Source organism: Rattus rattus, chromosome 14, assembly GCF_011064425.1.
Source record: "Rattus rattus isolate New Zealand chromosome 14, Rrattus_CSIRO_v1, whole genome shotgun sequence".
Classification (NCBI taxonomy): Eukaryota; Metazoa; Chordata; class Mammalia; order Rodentia; family Muridae; genus Rattus; species Rattus rattus.
The window spans coordinates 33,028,067-33,045,501 of NC_046167.1; the positions used below are offsets into that span (position 1 = coordinate 33,028,067).

At 39.0% G+C, this 17,435-nt stretch overlaps 1 protein-coding gene across 3 annotated transcripts in view; it reads right to left on the reverse strand.

Moving 5' to 3' along the window:
* Hecw1 (HECT, C2 and WW domain containing E3 ubiquitin protein ligase 1) overlaps positions 1-17,435 on the reverse strand; it is a 367,055-nt gene that overhangs the window by 70,982 nt on the left and 278,638 nt on the right. For all 3 annotated transcript variants that reach the window (XM_032884399.1, XM_032884397.1, XM_032884396.1), the window contains 3 exons: positions 15,198-15,332; positions 5,123-5,228; positions 2,588-2,684 (listed from right to left, as the gene is read on the reverse strand). In XM_032884399.1, coding sequence (XP_032740290.1) covers positions 2,588-2,684; positions 5,123-5,228; positions 15,198-15,332 — 338 coding nt within the window. The remainder of the gene's footprint in view (positions 1-2,587; positions 2,685-5,122; positions 5,229-15,197; positions 15,333-17,435) is intronic.

Genomic DNA, 17,435 nt, shown 5'->3' on the forward strand with positions numbered 1-17,435 from the left:
GTAAAGTTTGGAGCAGAGAGTGAAGGAACTGCCATTCAGATCCTGATCCACACGTGGCCCATATATTTATATACAGCCATCAAAACTATATAAGATTAATGAAGTGCATGCTGACAGGAACGGGATATAGATGCCTCCTGAGAGACACAGCCAGAGCATGTCAAATACAGAGGAGAATGCTAGCAGCAAATCATTTGGAGAAACTAGAGATAGGATTGAAGGAGCTGAAGGAGCTTACAACCCCATAAAAATAAAAAAATGCCAACCAACCAGAGCTCCCAGGGACTAAACCACTACCCAAAGACTATACATGGACTGACCCATGCCTTCAGTTGCATATGTAGTAGAGGATGACCTTGTTGGGCACCAGTAGAAGGAGAAGCCCTTGATCCTGCAAAAGACTGGACTCCCTAGTGCAGGAGAATGTGGGATGTGGGGAGGGTTAGTGGTTGAGGAGAGGAACACTCTTATAGAAGATGTGCATGGGGATGGGATAGAGGGCTTACGTGTGGGAAACTGGGAAAGGGAATAACATTTGAAATGTAAATAAAAAGATATCCAATAAAAAATAAAGTAAAATATACCTGAAAATAATTCTGAAATGCATATTTAGTTACTGTGAACAATACGATGACATTTATGGTTTATTGTTGGAAAAGTTGGCTAATTGCTGGTAGAGCACAAAATCCAAAAATTTTTGTTATTATTGTTTTTAAGATTATCATATACTTATTTAATTTTCCCCTTCCCTTGTCTTGTTTCAAACCCCTCCTTGCTTTCTTCCAAATCTGTCGCCTCTTTCTGTCACTAATTATCACTACATACATATATGAACTAGCCGGGGTTTATGAAATCACAGATTTTTGAGGAGAGCCTAAAACAATAACTTTAATAGACTAGTATAATTCCTAACTGCATTATAAATTTATCTTTATACTACAGATAAATGCGGTCTTCGCCTCTCACCAAAGCAACTTCTCTTTGCAACAGGCAGAAACTATTACAGAAAATCACAAGCAACTGAAATGCAGACCTTTAGAGTTTAGTCCCAACTGATACATTTACAACACAACATCTCCTTGTAACTAAGACTCAGAGATCATTGCAGAAGAGTGGGTGAATAGATTGTAGGAGCCAGAGGAACAGGGACATTGTTGTGTCTTCTAGAATTGTTAGACGCTACTTTATGTATCACCAATATGACTGCCTAAACATGATCTGAATGGAGATGACATCACTGCCTCAACCACAGATAAAGACCTACAAGTAACTAAGGACTACTTAGAGCAGAAGTGCTATTCTCTAGGGAGGGGAAGCAGTTGATTATGCAGTGTCAAAACATCAACCATCAACCCTGAACAAGTAACACTGTGAAGTCTGAACAGGTTGTGTTTATGTGTGTGTGTGTGTGTGTGTGTGTGTGTGTGTGTGTGTGTGTGTGTGTGTGTGTGTATATATATATAAATATATATATATATATATATAAAATGTAAGGCAAGAATTTAAAAAGGAGAAGAAAAGATATATTAAAGAGAAGAAATGGAATAGGAAAATGATGTAATTATATTGAAATCTCTGCCTGCCATATTACCCAAATATTATCTTTTGAGAATGTTGTGAAAGATGGAGGACATTATTGCATTGTGAAGACTCATCTTCTTCAGCCAGTGGGCAGAAACTTCTGAAAATCAAGATAAATTCAACCATGAGGATGGCAGAAGACAGGAGCCTAGCATGGCTGTACTCTGAGAGGCTCTGCCAGCAGCGGACTGAGACAGATGCAGATAGTTACAGTCAACCATTAGACTGAAGTCAGGGACCCTATAGAAAAGTTAGGGGAAGGGTTAAAGGAGCTGAAGGGTATTGCAACTCACAGGAAGAACAAATTTGTAAACTAACCCAGACCCCTAGGAGCGCCCAGAGACTAAACCACCAAAGTGCATACGCTGGTCCATGGCCTCAGGCACATATGTAGCAGAGGACTGCCTTGTCTGACCTCAGTGGGAGTGTTTGTGCCTAATCCTGTAGATTGAGGTAGGTGGGGAAGCACCCTCTCAGAGACAAAGGGGGTGGGGGATGGGGTGAAGAATGTTTGGAAGGGTTACTGGGAAGAGGGGGACAACATTTGGAATGTAAACAAATAAAACAATTAGAAAAGAAAGAGGAGCAAAAAATATTAAACATGACTAGGGTTTAAGTAGTTAGCACATGCACATAATACTTTGTGTTTGCTTATTTTTGAAGGTAGTTACCTAATTGTTTTATCAATGAAACAATTGTATTTCAAAAGTAAAAATAATTTAGATAGTGCTTTGTATAAGTAATGTTTATAAAAACTATGTTTCCCCTTGTCTGTTTTCTTCCAAGTCAGTGGAAATAATTTTAACATTATGTAAGTTGATAGGACTACTTTCTCTGAGAAACTTTCCAGAACACTGGACCCTTCGTTTTTAGGACTCAACTAAAACTTATATACAGGGATAAAAGGTGTCATGAGCCTCACTGGCCCCTCTTCATGGTTCTGCTTTGCAATCTGGAAAGAAAACTGGAAGGATCAAGTGCTCTAGGGTTGGGAGGTGAACCCTACCTGAGTGTGTGGTTTCTTGCCAAGCTTGGCTGACGTTCTTGTAGCATTTCAAAAATGTTTGGCTGTCGAAGAAATGCCACAATCTTGTCATTGTATGCTGAAACAGAAAAGAAAATGCAGAACAGTGGTTAAGGAAGATGACCATAAAATGCCTGCTTGTTAATAGGCAATAATGTAATCGTTTGAAGGATTTTTAATAAAGCCAAGCTCCTGTATAAAAACAGGACACAATAGCATTATTATCTTAGAAGAGATAAGTAAAAGTGAATTGGATCTGAGCAGTCATCTGCAAATGACAGGAGAGGGCTACTTCATCTATGTTTAGATGGACGATGAAGATCAGCACAGTTCTCCTGTGAGGACATCTGTATTTATGGTTCTTTTCCAAAGTGATTATGACAAAAAGATCCTTTGTGAGTTCAAGGAAATCCTTTCCGGAGTGTTGGACCCTTGCTGCCATGGCTTTATGTTGACTTTCTAGTCACAGGGATAAAAATAACCATTACTTAGACTCTCACCTCATTCTGCTTAATACAAGTGCTTTGGAATTAAGTAGTTGAGATTGGGATAATGACTGTGCAAGCTTTCCTCCTACACATGTGGAAAGAGAAGCGTAGACTAAAGACTCTGAAGAACAACCATCTTATTTAGCTGTTAATCAAGAATTCCCATTGGTGCAGTGATGGCATTAATGTGATAGAGGGTCACCAACCCTTTTTAAAAATGATTTAGGACCAAGAGCTTCTCTTTCTATTGATGTCAGACAATGCCATCCTCTGCTACATAGGCGGCTGGAGTCATGAGTCCCTCCATGTGTACTCTTTGGATGGTGTTTTAGTCCCTGGGAGCTCTGGGGGGGGGTCTAGTTGCCCAGTGTAGGGGAATGCCAGGGTGTTGAGGTGGGAGTGGGTGGGTGGGAAGGGGAGCACCCTCAAAGAAATAGGAAGAGGAGAGAAGGGGGAAACCAGGAAAAGGGACAATATTTGAAATGTAAATACATAAAATATCCAAGAAAAAAATAAATACCTAAAAATAGTTAAAAAAAATTCATCTTTTGTGTAAAAAACCCCAAAATCAAATTATAAAGTTATTTTGTACACACACACACACACACACACACACACACACACACACAAATTAGAATAGTCAATGTCACAGCTGAAACTAATGAAATACACACACACACACACACACACACACACACACACACACACACACACACACACACACCCCTGATTTAGGATCTGCTCTGCAGGAGGGTTCCCAAGTCTACTCTAAACCCGATAAAGAACTATGACTGGGGAGGTCATAGGCTTGGGGGAGAACCCATCGTTATTATGCTAATAAATAGGCAAAGTTTTAGACTGCCTTTTTAATATTTATCTTTATGCTCACAGAGGAGTTCGACTTTCAGTGCTCATCAGAGAAGCTTCTTCGTTCCTGCAGAGACTCACAACTGGTCAAAATGTGGAGAGTAGGTGATTGTGTAGTATGCAGTCCTAAACGTGACCCCCCCTCCTCTCAAGGCTCACAATACCCAACAGAAAATAGGGCAGAAAGATTCTTAGCGTCAGGTTGGTGAGGACTGGGGCAAAACAATGTCTTCTGAATATGACCATAAAATCAAGCCAGTCAACATCCCAGCATGTATGTGGAAGGGCACCTGATGCCCCACTCCTAACTGAAGAGTTATTAGCACTTGACGGTTGATAGTAGAGGAAGAGTAATTTTTTCTGTAGTGTGTCTTTTGGTAGATTACAAAGTCACCAGTAGATGGTCCTATACCCATGTGCATATGGGCAGCACTAATGGTGGCTTAAAAATAGAGGAAGGGTTAGGAGTAGTTTGAAGGGAGAGTAGTAGGTAAATAACAATTAAAACACATTGTATACAGGTATAAAATTCTTAAAGATGGAATAAAATCACCATATTAAAAAACACCACCTTCATGTAGCTGGGTGTAGAGGCAGAGGCTTATAATCTGAAGTCTACTCAGAAATCTAAGGCAGCTAGATCTTGATTTGGTGCCTGTCTATGCTAGAGAGAATGTTTAAGTCTAGCCATAGCAACTTAGTGTGACCATGTCACAAAACATAAACATATGGAGATACAGATTACAGGTAGATAACAATAGTAAACAAATAAACCAACAAACAATGCAAAACCTTGCATACAGCACAAGAAAATGAATCAATTATTTCACTTAAACATTTTTTTTTCTTTCTGAGTTTAATTGATTATTGAATAGAATAGAAGAGAAAGAGCACAAGGATCTAGAAGAAAGGACTAATAGAGACGGGAAGGAAGAGAGAAAAGTTGTGATGTGTCATGAAAGAGGAGAGGCCAGGCATGGTGGTGCCTGCCCTTAATCCCGGAGTAGAGAATAGGATGAATCTTATTTATTTTCAGATAGCTGAATCTACATAAAATGTGTGAGAAAAGAAAGAATATGTAGGACTGCTGAAGGTTTCCCAGGAAAGACAGCACTGCTTTAAATATTGGGCTGCTAGAGGCTCAATGACTTAGAGTACATACCCAGTGGCAAGGACTCGTGCTGATGTTGGCTCCGAATAGCAGCTATTAGGCTGTGTCCTGGTCTGGCCAGCAAAGATGCTCCTCTGTTTCTAGAGACTTCTGAGGCCTAATTTAAATAAAAGTGTAGGATTGAAAAATCTGCCATCAATTACAGATTTTCCTTGTAAACCATTTTCTTTTCTGCATGAAAGTTAAAATATCTTGGTTTCACCTAGATTCAGAAAAACAAAGTTAAAAATCTTTAAAGTGACAAAAACCAAGCAAATTTTAAAAATTGAGTATGTGGAATGTTGGGTGTGTCATCTTGTGAAAGTGATTGGGCCAAATGTCAGGAATATTAATCAGTGCACTGACCAGAAACACTAGAGAAATAAATTCTAATAAGCATTAGTAGAAATACAGATCTATGGTTTTCTTTTCAGACAGTTGGCATTGAACTTCAACAGGGATGTGGGATGCACCTGCTCTTTAGGTCGTGTTGACCATCCTCAAATAGCCCTCCTGGTTTAGCATCTATTATTCCAATCGCTGCTCTGGTTTCTTTCCAAATTGTATTTTCATTACTACAATATTTTTTTACCAAATAAAATTATTATACTCAATTTATACATATAAAATCTAGGGTTTCAAAATATAAATGTATCCAATGTTTTCAACTGTGGGAGAGAAAACCGTGATTCTGACTAATATTTGACTGTAAAGCGTTTATTTATATCAAACCCCACTACCAGATTACACTGTTTACATTAGAAATTTTGGCCAAATTTCCTGTGATAAATATCTTTGTTTAGTTTAACATTCATATTTATGACAATTAATTGAAACATAGGTCAATTTTGGAAATTAATCAAGCTCCTAAGATCTAAAACATGGTAGTAAGTTTTCTACCATGAGTCCAGATATATTTTTATCTCTTAAGACTTTAGAGCCCAGCATTGTGGTACATGGTTGTAATCTTAGATGTCTGGAAATAGAAGCAGGGGATAGTTTAAGGCTAGCCTACTTCTCAACCAGTTCAGATTTCCTGGGTGAACTGTCTCAGCAAAGCAACAAAACAACCAACTGAACGACCAAGCAACCAAATAAATGAACAGAGAGATCACGACAGTGTAGACTTTCCACTTTGGAATATTTATTAAATGTATCAGCTATAAAGTAAAACTTGAAAAGTATGATAAGTAAGCCTTAATACATTTAACAATTTTGAAAAGAACCCAGTTACAATACTTAAAATGGGACTAAATTCTAGTCACAAAGGACCTTCCCCTCTTAGAAAAACTAAGTCATACTTTCATACTGTGTAGTGACATAAACAATATCCGTACTATACACAAGTGTGTTGCCAGTCAGTATCTGACCACAGTGCTTGGTTCCACTTCTAGTTAGGCTGTGAATCTATCATTTTCCCCTTCTTGTTCTTCCCATTGCCTGTAGCTATTTGAGAGACAAGAATTAGGTCATATGCCACATTGGTGGGCTTTCTACTTAGCTCTCAACTCTGCTCAGCGGTAGTGAGAAACCAGCCTTCAGGACTAGCACTGCAGCAGCACACTTTAGCCTCAAGTGAGCGGACACAGCTCACAGCACTGAATGATGTTTGCTGAGCAGATTATCCAGTATTAGTCTCCATATTTTCTTCACCAGTTAATAAACATGTAAAAACTTTTCTGAAACTGAAATGATATGGGTTTTTCCTTGGAGGGAATTATTCCAGTTCACATTAATGTGTGTTTTATATATAGAAATGAGAGAATTCTTGATGATCACTTATGTGTGGATTAACTGATGAATTATAGATAAACACCATAGAAATAAATACATCTGAAATTTCAGCTTCAGAAGACTTGGGGACCTGACTTTAGGAGATCCCTTTTGTCTCATTCCCAAGGAAGGTATTGCAACTTGGTGGGTTATGTTGAAATGAATATGGCTTTTAAACAGAAAGGGTTTCCTTCTAGTCCTAGTTCCATGGAGAATTAGCGTTATAGGTATGCTTCAGAGAAAAACGGTGCTTCTGAGCTCACATGCTTACTGGGAAAATTAATCCAGACTGAAAAGTTTAAGAAGCCAAATGAATTTCAGCTGCCCCAAAGGCAGATGAGTGAGGATGCTTTGGGCCAACTATGAGAAAGCTAGAGCTAAAAACACTTGGGCGTAGGGGTTGGGGATTTAGCTCAGTGGTAGAGCGCTTGCCTAGCAAGCACAAGGCCCTGGGTTTGGTCCTCAGCTCCGAAGAAGAAAAAAAACAAAACAAAACAAAACAAAACAACAACAACAAAAAAAAAACAAAAACACTTGGGCGTTGTAGGCTCAGAATGCCAAGCATTGACACTGGATGGCGAGAGACTCGAGCATAAAGGATGGAGTGGTTGGATGGAGACATTCCTGGGCAGTCAGGGGACCTTAAGGACCAGTATTGGATACGGGGTCTAGTTTAGAAAGGTAATGAATACAATCCTTCAGAAAGTCAGAAGACTCTCATTGCTCAGCAGAAAGTAGTCATAAGCGGGAAAAGAAGATAAAACCAGGGAAAAGACTACAGGATGTGGACAAAGTATTCACAGGGCCTGGTTCTTTTTTCCTTTTCATATCTCTGTTAATTATTAGTCCATGGTTGTATTATTGAAGTTCTCTCCAGGGTCTTATGAAGAGAACTTCCCCATCCCCCACCTCCTGAGATCACTCAGTTTCTCCCTCAATACAGGACCAAAGGATCCACATCATGATCTTCCTTCTAAGCTCCATTTGGTCTGTGGGCTGTATCATGGGAATTGTGAGCTCTGGGGCTAATATCTACTTATCAGTGACTACATACCGTGTGTGTGTGTGTGTGTGTGTGTGTGTGTGTGTGTGTGTGTGTGTGTTACCTCATTAAGGATGATATTTTCTAGTTCCATCCATTTACCTGAGAATTTCATGAAGTCATTGTTTTTAATGACTGAGCAGTATTCTATTGTGGAAATGTACCACATTTTCTATATCTATTTTTCTGTTGAGGGATATCTGGGTTGTTTCCAGTTTCTGGTTATTATAAAGAAGGCTGCTTATTAACAAGGTGGAGGATATGCCCTTATTATATGTTGGAACATCTTTTGGGTATATGTCCATTAGTGGTCTAGCTGGTAGAATTATTTCCAATTTTCTTAGGAACTGCCAGACTGATTTTCAAAGTGGTTTTATCAGCTTGCAGTCCCACCAACAATGGAGGAGTGTTCCTCTTTCTCCATATCCTATACAGCATCTGCTGTCATCTGAGTTTTTGGTCTTAACCATTTTGAGGTGGAATCTTTGGGTGATTTTTGATTTGCATTTCCCTGATGACTAAGGAAGCTGAACTTTCTTTTAAGTGCTTCTCAGCCATTTGATATTCTTCAGTTGAAAATTCTCTCTTTAACTCTTTACCCCATTTTTTATTGGATATTTTTTATTTACATTTCAAATGTTATCTCCTTTCCCCCACCGAACCACCCACCCTTTCCCACCTCCCCGCACTATTACCCTACACTGGGAAGTTCAGGCTTGGCAGGACCAAGCGCTTCTCCTGTCATTGGAGCCCAACAAGGCCATCCTCTGCTACATATACAGCTGGAGCCATGGGTCTGTCCATGTGTGCTCTTTGGATGGTGGTTTACTCCCTGGGAGTTCTGGTATTGTTGTTCTAATGGGGTTGCAAACCACTTCAGCTTCTTAAATTCTTTCTCTAACTCCTCCAAGGGAGATTCCCCCATTCTCAGTTAAATGGTTTGCTGCTAGCATTTGCCTCTGTATTTGTCATGCTCTGGCAGAGCCTCTTAGTAGACAGCTATATCAGATATCAGGCTTTTGTTAGGATGCACTTCTTGGCATCAGCAATATTGTCTGGATTTGGTGGCTGTATGTATATGGGCTGGATCCCCAGGTGGGGCAGTCTCTGGATGGCCTTTCCTTTAGTCTCTCCTCCAAACTTTGTCTCCATATCCCCTCCTATTTTTGTTGCTCCTTCTAAGAAGGACTGAAGCATCTGTCCTTTGGTCATCCTTCTTGAGCTTCATGTGGTATGTGGATTGTATCTTGGGTAATGTGAGCTTTTGGGCCAACATCCCCTTATTAGTGAGTGCATACCATGTGTGTGTGTTTTTTTTTTTTATGATTGGGTTACCTCACTCAGGATGATATTTTCTAGTTCCATCCATTTGCCTATGAATTTCATAAAGTCATTGTTTTTGACTCAGCTGAGTAGTACTCCATTGTGTAGATGTACCATGTTTTCTGTATCCATTCCTCTGCGGAAGGGCATCTGGGTTCTTTCCAGTTTCTGGCTATTATAAATAAGGCTTCTATGAACATAGTGGAGCATGTGTCTTTGTTGTATGTTGGAGCACCTTTTGGGTATATGCCCAGGAGAGGTGTAGCTGGGTCCTCAGGTAGTGTAATGTCCAATTTTCTGAGGAACCTCCAGACTGATTTCCTGAGTTGTACCAGTTTGCAATCCCACCAACAATGGAGGAGTGTTCCTCTTTCTCCACATCCTTGCCAGCATCTGTTGTCACCTGAGTTTTTGATCTTAGCCATTTTGACTGGTATGAAGTGGAATCTCAAGGTCTTTTTGAATTGAATTTTCCTGAACACTAAGGATGTTGAACATTTCTTTAGGTGCTTCTCAGCCATTTGATATTCCTCAGCTGAGAATTCTTTGTTTAATTTGTATCCCATTTTTAGTAGGGTTATTTGACTCTCTGGAGTCTACTTTGTTGAGTTCTTTGCATATTTTGGATATTAGCCCTCTATCAGATATAAGACTGGTAAAGATCTTTTCCCAACCTGTTGGATGTCATTTTGTCCTAATAACAGTGTCCTTTGCCTTACAGAAGCTTGACAATTTTATGAGGTCCCATTTGTCGATTCTTGATCTTAGAGCATAAGCCATTGGTGTTCTGTTCAGGAAATTTTCCCTGGTGCCCATGTGTTCCAGGTTCTTCCCCACTTTTTCTTCTATTAGTTTGAGTGTATCTGGTTTGATGAGGAGGTCCTTGATGCACTTGGACTTAAGTGGATAAGGATGGATCGATTTGCATTCTTCTACATGCTGACTCTCAGTTGAACCAGCACCATTTGATGAAAATGCTATCTTTTTTTCCACTGGATGGTTTTAGCTCCATTGTCAAAGATCAAGTGACCGTAAGTATGTGGGTTAATTTCTATGTCTTCAATTCTATTCCACGGATCTACCTGCCTCTCTCTGTACCAATACCATACAGTATTTATTACTATTGCTCTGTAATACAGCTTGAGGTCAGGGATGGTGATTCCCCCAGAAGTTCTTTTATTGTTGAGGATAGTTTTCCCTATCCTAGGTTTTTCATTATTCCAGATGAATTTGCAAATTGAACTTTCTAACTCAATTTTATTGATTATTTTTGCATCAATATTCATAAGGGAAGTTTGTCTGAAGTTCTCTTTCTTTGTTGGGTCTTTGTGTGGTTTAGGTATAAGCATAATTGTGACTTAATAGAAGGAATTGATTGGTGTTTCTTCTGTTTCTATTTTGTGGAATACAAAAATACACTATTCGTATTAGGTCTTCTATGAAGGTCTGGGTAGAATTCTGCACTAAACCCATCTGGTCCTAGGCTTTTTAACATGAATTTTGTCAAATGTTTTCTCATCATGATGAGCATATGGTTTTTTTCTTTTAGTTTGTTTATAAACTGGATTATGTTGGTGGATTTCTGGATATTAAACCATCCCTTCATCCATGAGATGAAACCTACTTGACCAGCGTGGATGATCGTTTTGTAGTGTTCTTGGGTTTGAATTGCAAGAATTTTATTGAAATTCATAAGGGAAATTGGTCTGAAGTTTCTTTTATGTTGGGTCTTTGTGTGGTTTAGGCATAAGTATAATTGTGGCTTCATAGAAAGAATTGGATAGTGTTCCTTCTGTTTCTATTTTGTGGAAGTTTGGACAGTGTTGTTGGTATTATGACTTCTATGAATTTCTGATAGAATTCTGCATTAAAACCATCTGGTCCTAGGCTTTTTTTGTGTGGAAGACTTTCAATGACTGCTTCTATTTTCTAAGGGGTAATGGGACTGTTTAGATGGTTTATCTAATTCTGATTTAACTTTGGTACCTGGTATCTGTCTAGAAATTTGTCCATTTCATCTAGTTTTTCCAGTTTTGCTGAGTATAGGCTTTTGTAGTAGGATCTGATGATTTTTTGCATTTCCCCAGATTCTGTTCTTATGTCTCCTATTTTATTACTGATTTTATTAATTTGGATACACTCTCTGTGCCCTCTGGTTAGTCTCGTTAAAGGTTTATCTATCTTGTTTATTTTCTCAAAGAACCAGTTCCTTGTTTGGTTGATTCTTTGTATAGTTCTTTTTGTTTCTACTTGGTTGATTTCAGCCCTGAGTTTGATTATTTCCTGCAGTCTATTCCTCTTGGGTGTATTTGCTTCTTTTTGTTCTAGAGCTTTTAGGTGTGCTGTCAAGTTGCTAATGTATGCTCTCTCCAGTTTCTTTTTGAAGGCACTCTGAGGTATCCGCTTTTGTCTTAGCACTGTTTTATTGTATCCTATAAGTTTGGGTATGTTGTGCCTTCATTTTCACTAAATTCTAAAAAGTTTTTGATTCCTTTCTTTATTTCTTCCTTGATCAAGTTATTAAATAGAATGTTGTTCAACTTTCATATGTATATGTGCTTCTGTCATTTTTGTTTTTATTGAAGACCAAGTCTTAGTCCATGGTGATCTGATAGGGTGCATGGGATTATGTCAATCTTCTTGTATCTGATGAGACCTGTTTTGTGGCCGATTATATGGTCAATTTTGGAGAAGGTACTGAGAAAAAGGTATATTCTTTTGTTTTAGAATGAGATGTTAGAAAACATTTGATTCATAACTTCTGTTAGTTTCTCTATGTCTCTGTCTAGTTGCTGTTTCCATAATCTGTCCATTGATGAGAGTGGGATGTTGAAATCCCACTATTATTGTGTGAGGTGCAATGTGTGCTTTGACCTTTAGTAAGGTTTCTGTCATGAATGTAGGTCCTCTTGCATTTGGAGCATAGTTATTCAGGATTGAGAGTTCATCTTGGTGGATTTTTCCTTTGGTGAATATGAAGTGCCTTCTTTATCTTTTTTGATAACTTTTGGTTGAAAGTCAATTTTATTCGATATTAGAATGGCCACTCCAGCTTGTTTCTTGAGACCATTTGCTTGGAAAATTGTTTTCCAGCCTTTCACTCTGAGGTAGTGTCTGTCTTTGTCACTGAGGTTTGTTTCCTGTATGCAATAAAATGCTGGGTCTTCTTCAAGTATCCAGTCTTTTAGTCTATGTCTTTTTATCAGAGAATTGAGTCCATTGATGTCAAGAGATATTAAGGAATAGTGATTGTTGTTTTCTGTTATTTTTGATGTTAGAGGTAGAATTATGTTTGGGTAGCTCTCTTCTTTTGGGTTTGTTGCAAGAAGATTACTTTCTTGCTTCTTCTAGGGTGTAGTTTCTCTTTTTATGTTGGAGTTTTCCGTCTATTATCCTTTGTTGGCCTGGATTTGTAGAAAGTTATTTTGTCAGTTTGGTTTTGTCATGGAATATCTTGGTTTCTCCATCTATGTTAATTGAGAGTTTTGCTGAATATAGTAGTTTGGGCTAGCATTTGCGTTTTCTTAGGGTCTGTATGACATCTGTCCAGGATCTTCTAGCTTTCCTAGTCTCAGCTGAGAAGTTTGGTGTAATTCTGATAGGTCTGCCTTTATATATTACTTGACCTTTTCCCCTTACTGCTTTTAAAATTCTTTCTTTGTTTTGTGCATTTGGTGTTTTTTTACTATTACGTGATGGAAGGAATTTCTTTTCTGGTCCAATCTATTTGGAGTTCTGTGGGCTTTTTGTATGTTTATGGGAGTCTCTTTCTTTAGGTTAGGGAAGCTTTCTTCTATAATTTTGTTGAAATTTACTGGCCCTTTATGTTGGGAGTCTTAGCTCTGTTCTATTATCCTCTTCTCATTGTACTCTGGATTTCCTGGATGTTTTTGCTCACCATCTTTTTAGGTTTTACATTATCTTTGACGGTTGTGTCGATGTTTCCTATGGTATCTTCTGCCCCTGAGATCCTCTCTTCTATCTCTTGTATTCTCTTGGTGATGCTTGCATCTATGACTCCTGGTCTCTTTTCTAGGTTTTTTTATCTCCAGGGTTGTCTCTTTTTGTAATTTCTTTATTATTTCTATTTCCATTTTTTTTTATCCTGGATGGTTTTATTGAATTCCTTCACCTGTTTGGTTGTGTTTTCTTGTAATTCTTTAATGGATTTTTGTGTTTCCTCTTTAAGGGCTTCTACTTGTTTTTCTGTGCTGTCCTTTATTTCTTTAAGGGAGTTATTTATGCCCTTCTTAGAGACCTTTATCATCATCATGAGATGTCATTTTAAATCCAAATTTTGTTTTTCTGGTGTGTTGGGATATCCAGTATTTGCTTTGGTGGGGGGGCACTGGGTTCTGATGATGCCAAGTTGTCTTGGTTTCTGTTGCTTATGTTCCTGCACTTGCCTCTTGCCATCTGCTTGTCCCTGGTGTTCACTGGTCTTGCTGTCTCTGACAATGTCTTGACCCTCTTGTAAGCCTGCGTATAAGCTCTCCTGAAGACTGGCTTTCTCCCAAGGGGATCTGCATATAGATAGCTGTGGCTTTCAGCTCTGTATGCAGGCAGAGACTGGAAGGTTCCTGTCCCTTACCAATCCTAGGTTCCTTTGCTCAGAGGGCTCCAGGAGGGTTCCTCTTGGGTCAGGAATGTAAGCAGAAATGGTGGTCTCCTCTGAGCTCTCAGGATTGTCTGCACTTCTGAGAGTCCAGCTCTCTCCCATGGGATTTGGGTACAGAGCTGTACCCCATTTTTTAATAAAGCTATTTTGTTCTCTGGAATCTAACTTCTTGATTTCTTTATATTTTGGATATTAGCCCTCTATCAAATGTAGGGTTGATAAAGATCTTTTCCCAATCTGTTGGTTGCTGTTTTGTCCTAATGGCAGTGTCCTTTGTCTTACAAAAGCTTTTCAATTGTATGAGGTCCCATTTGTCAATTGTTGATTAGAGCATGAGCCACTGGTGTTCTATTCAGTGAATTTCCTCCTGTGCTCATGTGTTCGATGCCCTTCCCCACTTTCTCTTCTATTAGATTCAACACATCTGGTTTTATGTGGAGGTTCTTGATCCACTTGGACTTGAACTTTGTACAAGGAGTAAGAATGGTTCAATTTGCATTCTTCTACATGTGGACCTCCAGTTGAACCAGCACCATTTGTTGAAAATGCTATCTTTCTTCCAGTGGATGGTTTAGCTCCATTGTTAAAGATCAAGTGACCAAAGGTGTGTGGGTTCATTTCTGGGTCTTCAGTTCTAATCCATTGATCTACCTGCCTGTCTCTGTACCAATACCATGTGGTTTTGTTTTGTTTGTTTGTTTGTTTGTTTGTTTGTTTGTTTGTTTTTATCAGTATTGCTCTGTAATACAGCTTGACATCAGGGATGATGATTTTTCCCAGATCTTCTTTTATTATTGACAATAGTTTTTGGTATCCTAGCTTTTTTTTTTTTTTCTGTTACTCTAAATGAATTTGAGAATTGCTTTTTTTAACTCTATGAAGAATTGAATTGGAATTTTGATGGGGATTATGGAGAGAACATTTTAAAGAAAGCTTTCAAGTCAGTCATACACTGAATATCACCAATTTTGTCATTTTATTAGCATCTGCAGGCTACAGATTGGCAGTAGGATACTTTTGATATCCTGTTTGTATAGAGGCCTCTTGATTTTTTGTTTTGAGTTTCCTTTTGAAGCAGATAGATTTTTAGTAATGGTGGCTTCAACAAAGGAAAGAACAAAAAGAAGACAGCCTGAGACATATTAGGGCAGCTAAATGGGCACCCCACAATAATCACTCGTTCTTCCACTGCAAAGATATCAACATGCCTTCATCTCTCACAGGACAGACAACTCTAGGTCATGAAAACTAAGAAATTAAGAAAAAAAATTACAGCCCCAGAGAAGAGCAGAGACTTGGACAGAATGATTCGGGGCAGAGAGAGAACATACCTCACCAGCACTGTAGCTCCTGAGCCTCTGAAGGTGCTGTCGGTGGGTCAGATGATTGGGAAGGCGGCCATTCTGAAGAGGGATTCGGGGATCAATGAAAGTAGTAGCCCGGCTGTTGTGGTCCACAAAGAAAGACTGTAGATGGATAGTAAGACAACACACAGTTAGAGGTGGAGCTGATAGTCTATGACTGTTACCGGCTCATCTTCTTAGTTTCATTTCCTGTGGCTCTGATCAAGTACTTGAACAAAAGAAATTTGAAGGAGAGAGAGACTGTCCTGGCCAATAGTTAGAGGATACCTTGATCATGCTGGGAATGTCAAGGCAGTAGGAGCTTGTAGCAGCTGCACCCACAATCAGGTACCAGAAAGCAAATGGATGCATTCTGCTCCTCAGTTCCCTTTCTCCATCCATATAGTCCAGGATCCTGGCCAGAGAATAGCGTCACATCAGGGTATGGGTCTTCCCACCACATTTAATGTAACTGAGAAAATCCTGCAAATGTGTTCAAAGACCATTTCTCAGATGCTTCTAGTCTCTGTCATGATGACAGCACTGGCCACCATAGTCATCATACTTATTTTTGGTCGTTTATCTTCCATACAATTTAAAACCTACCTGACAGTCATTGAGTAGATGAGTATAAACACATGGGCATTCAAGAATACTTGAAAAAAGAGAATAACCAAGTTCCCCCAAAATCACAGTATAGAGCGATAACTACAAAAATAGTTTTTGAAGTTTTCCCATAATCTTTTCTTTTTCTCATGGCCATATAAAAATACCTATGGGTTCTCTACACATAAAAATATATACTTTTGTTATAAGAAAATTTCACATTTTGTGATTATTTCTGCAAGTCATTAAAAAAAACTAACAAAAATTTAATGAACAAGTGTGGTGAACTTTTGATGCCACTTACAGAAATTATCACTGGGTTGGGAGGAGAAAGTAGGACCAGATAAGAATATTCTCATTTGGGCTAATACAAGGATCAAGGTAAATACAGCCAAGGATTTTCTTGCTAATCCCCAGATGAAGTGACTCTGGTGACTTTGTTTATTGCTTTGTTTGATTACTACCCAGTATGATCTCTTTGTTCTTTGTCTTACTTGATTTTTACTTTGTCTTTGATCTGAGAACTGACCCTATTCTTTGAATGTACCTAGATTGATATAAAGGCAGACTGGGAAAAAAATAAGTCTGTTTCCGTCTTAGCACTGGCTAGAGTCATGTTATAGTGTTGCCTAGTTGTCCTTTTCTTTTCAATCCTCACTCCTTCCCTTGAGACCCTGTTGACTGACTGAACTGGCTTAGTCAGATGGTGCTCAACATTGGAGCTCAAGTAAGTGAGATACAGTGAAGGACACCTCGGGAAGGGAAGCTCGAGCAAAGGCAGCAAAGGCCAAGGGTAATAAAGAAGATTTGGGCCAGCGGAGAATAAGCTTTGTAAAAAGGGACAAGGTAATGGTAGAATGTTTTTTGTGTATGTGTTTAGAGTTATGCCAAAATCTAGAGGAGCAAAGGTAATTCACATAGATGATTTTAGTCTTTGGACCTTGATTAGAGATGGAAATGAGAGAGAGCATGGAATTCAGAAAAACAGTCCTCTCCCCTGTACAGGATGGTTTGATGAAAGAGAAGGAAATGAACATAAGCTGTTTCAGAGTTCTCCTAGGGACAGGAGGAGGTCGGGAAACATCCTGCCTCCTTTCTGGCTCCTACTGGAAGAATGCTTAATTCTGGTTCTGGGTCACTGAGGTAGGGTATCTGGGTCCCTTTGGTGGCACATCTAGTTCTCTTCCCTCTCTTGTCTATTGTTTACCCTTGGCGCGCCAATCTGTCCATGTCTGTCAGTTTGTGTCTGTGTTTTCATTTCCTTACTTGATTGTTGCTCTGTGTTTCATGTTCAAAAGAAAAAATGGTTAAAACTTTATCTGCTGGTCATTCACCCCTTAATTTAGTTTTAACTCATTTCAGAAAAAGGCAGTCTCAATTTGCACAACCGATAAGTTGCCCTGCGCCTGTAGCTGGGAGTCAAGCACAGCCGGGCCCACAGCTTCTCAGCTCTGTGGTAAGGGAGCTGATGATTGTTTCTCCTAGAAAAATCTCTGTGACTGTATGTACTGTCAGCAGGTGACAAGGTCCTCCTGAAATTATAGTTAGAAAAAGTAAGAAAAATTTGTCTAGTCTAAAAGTATAACGTGTGTGGCCACTCACTTCATGTTTGTTTCTGAC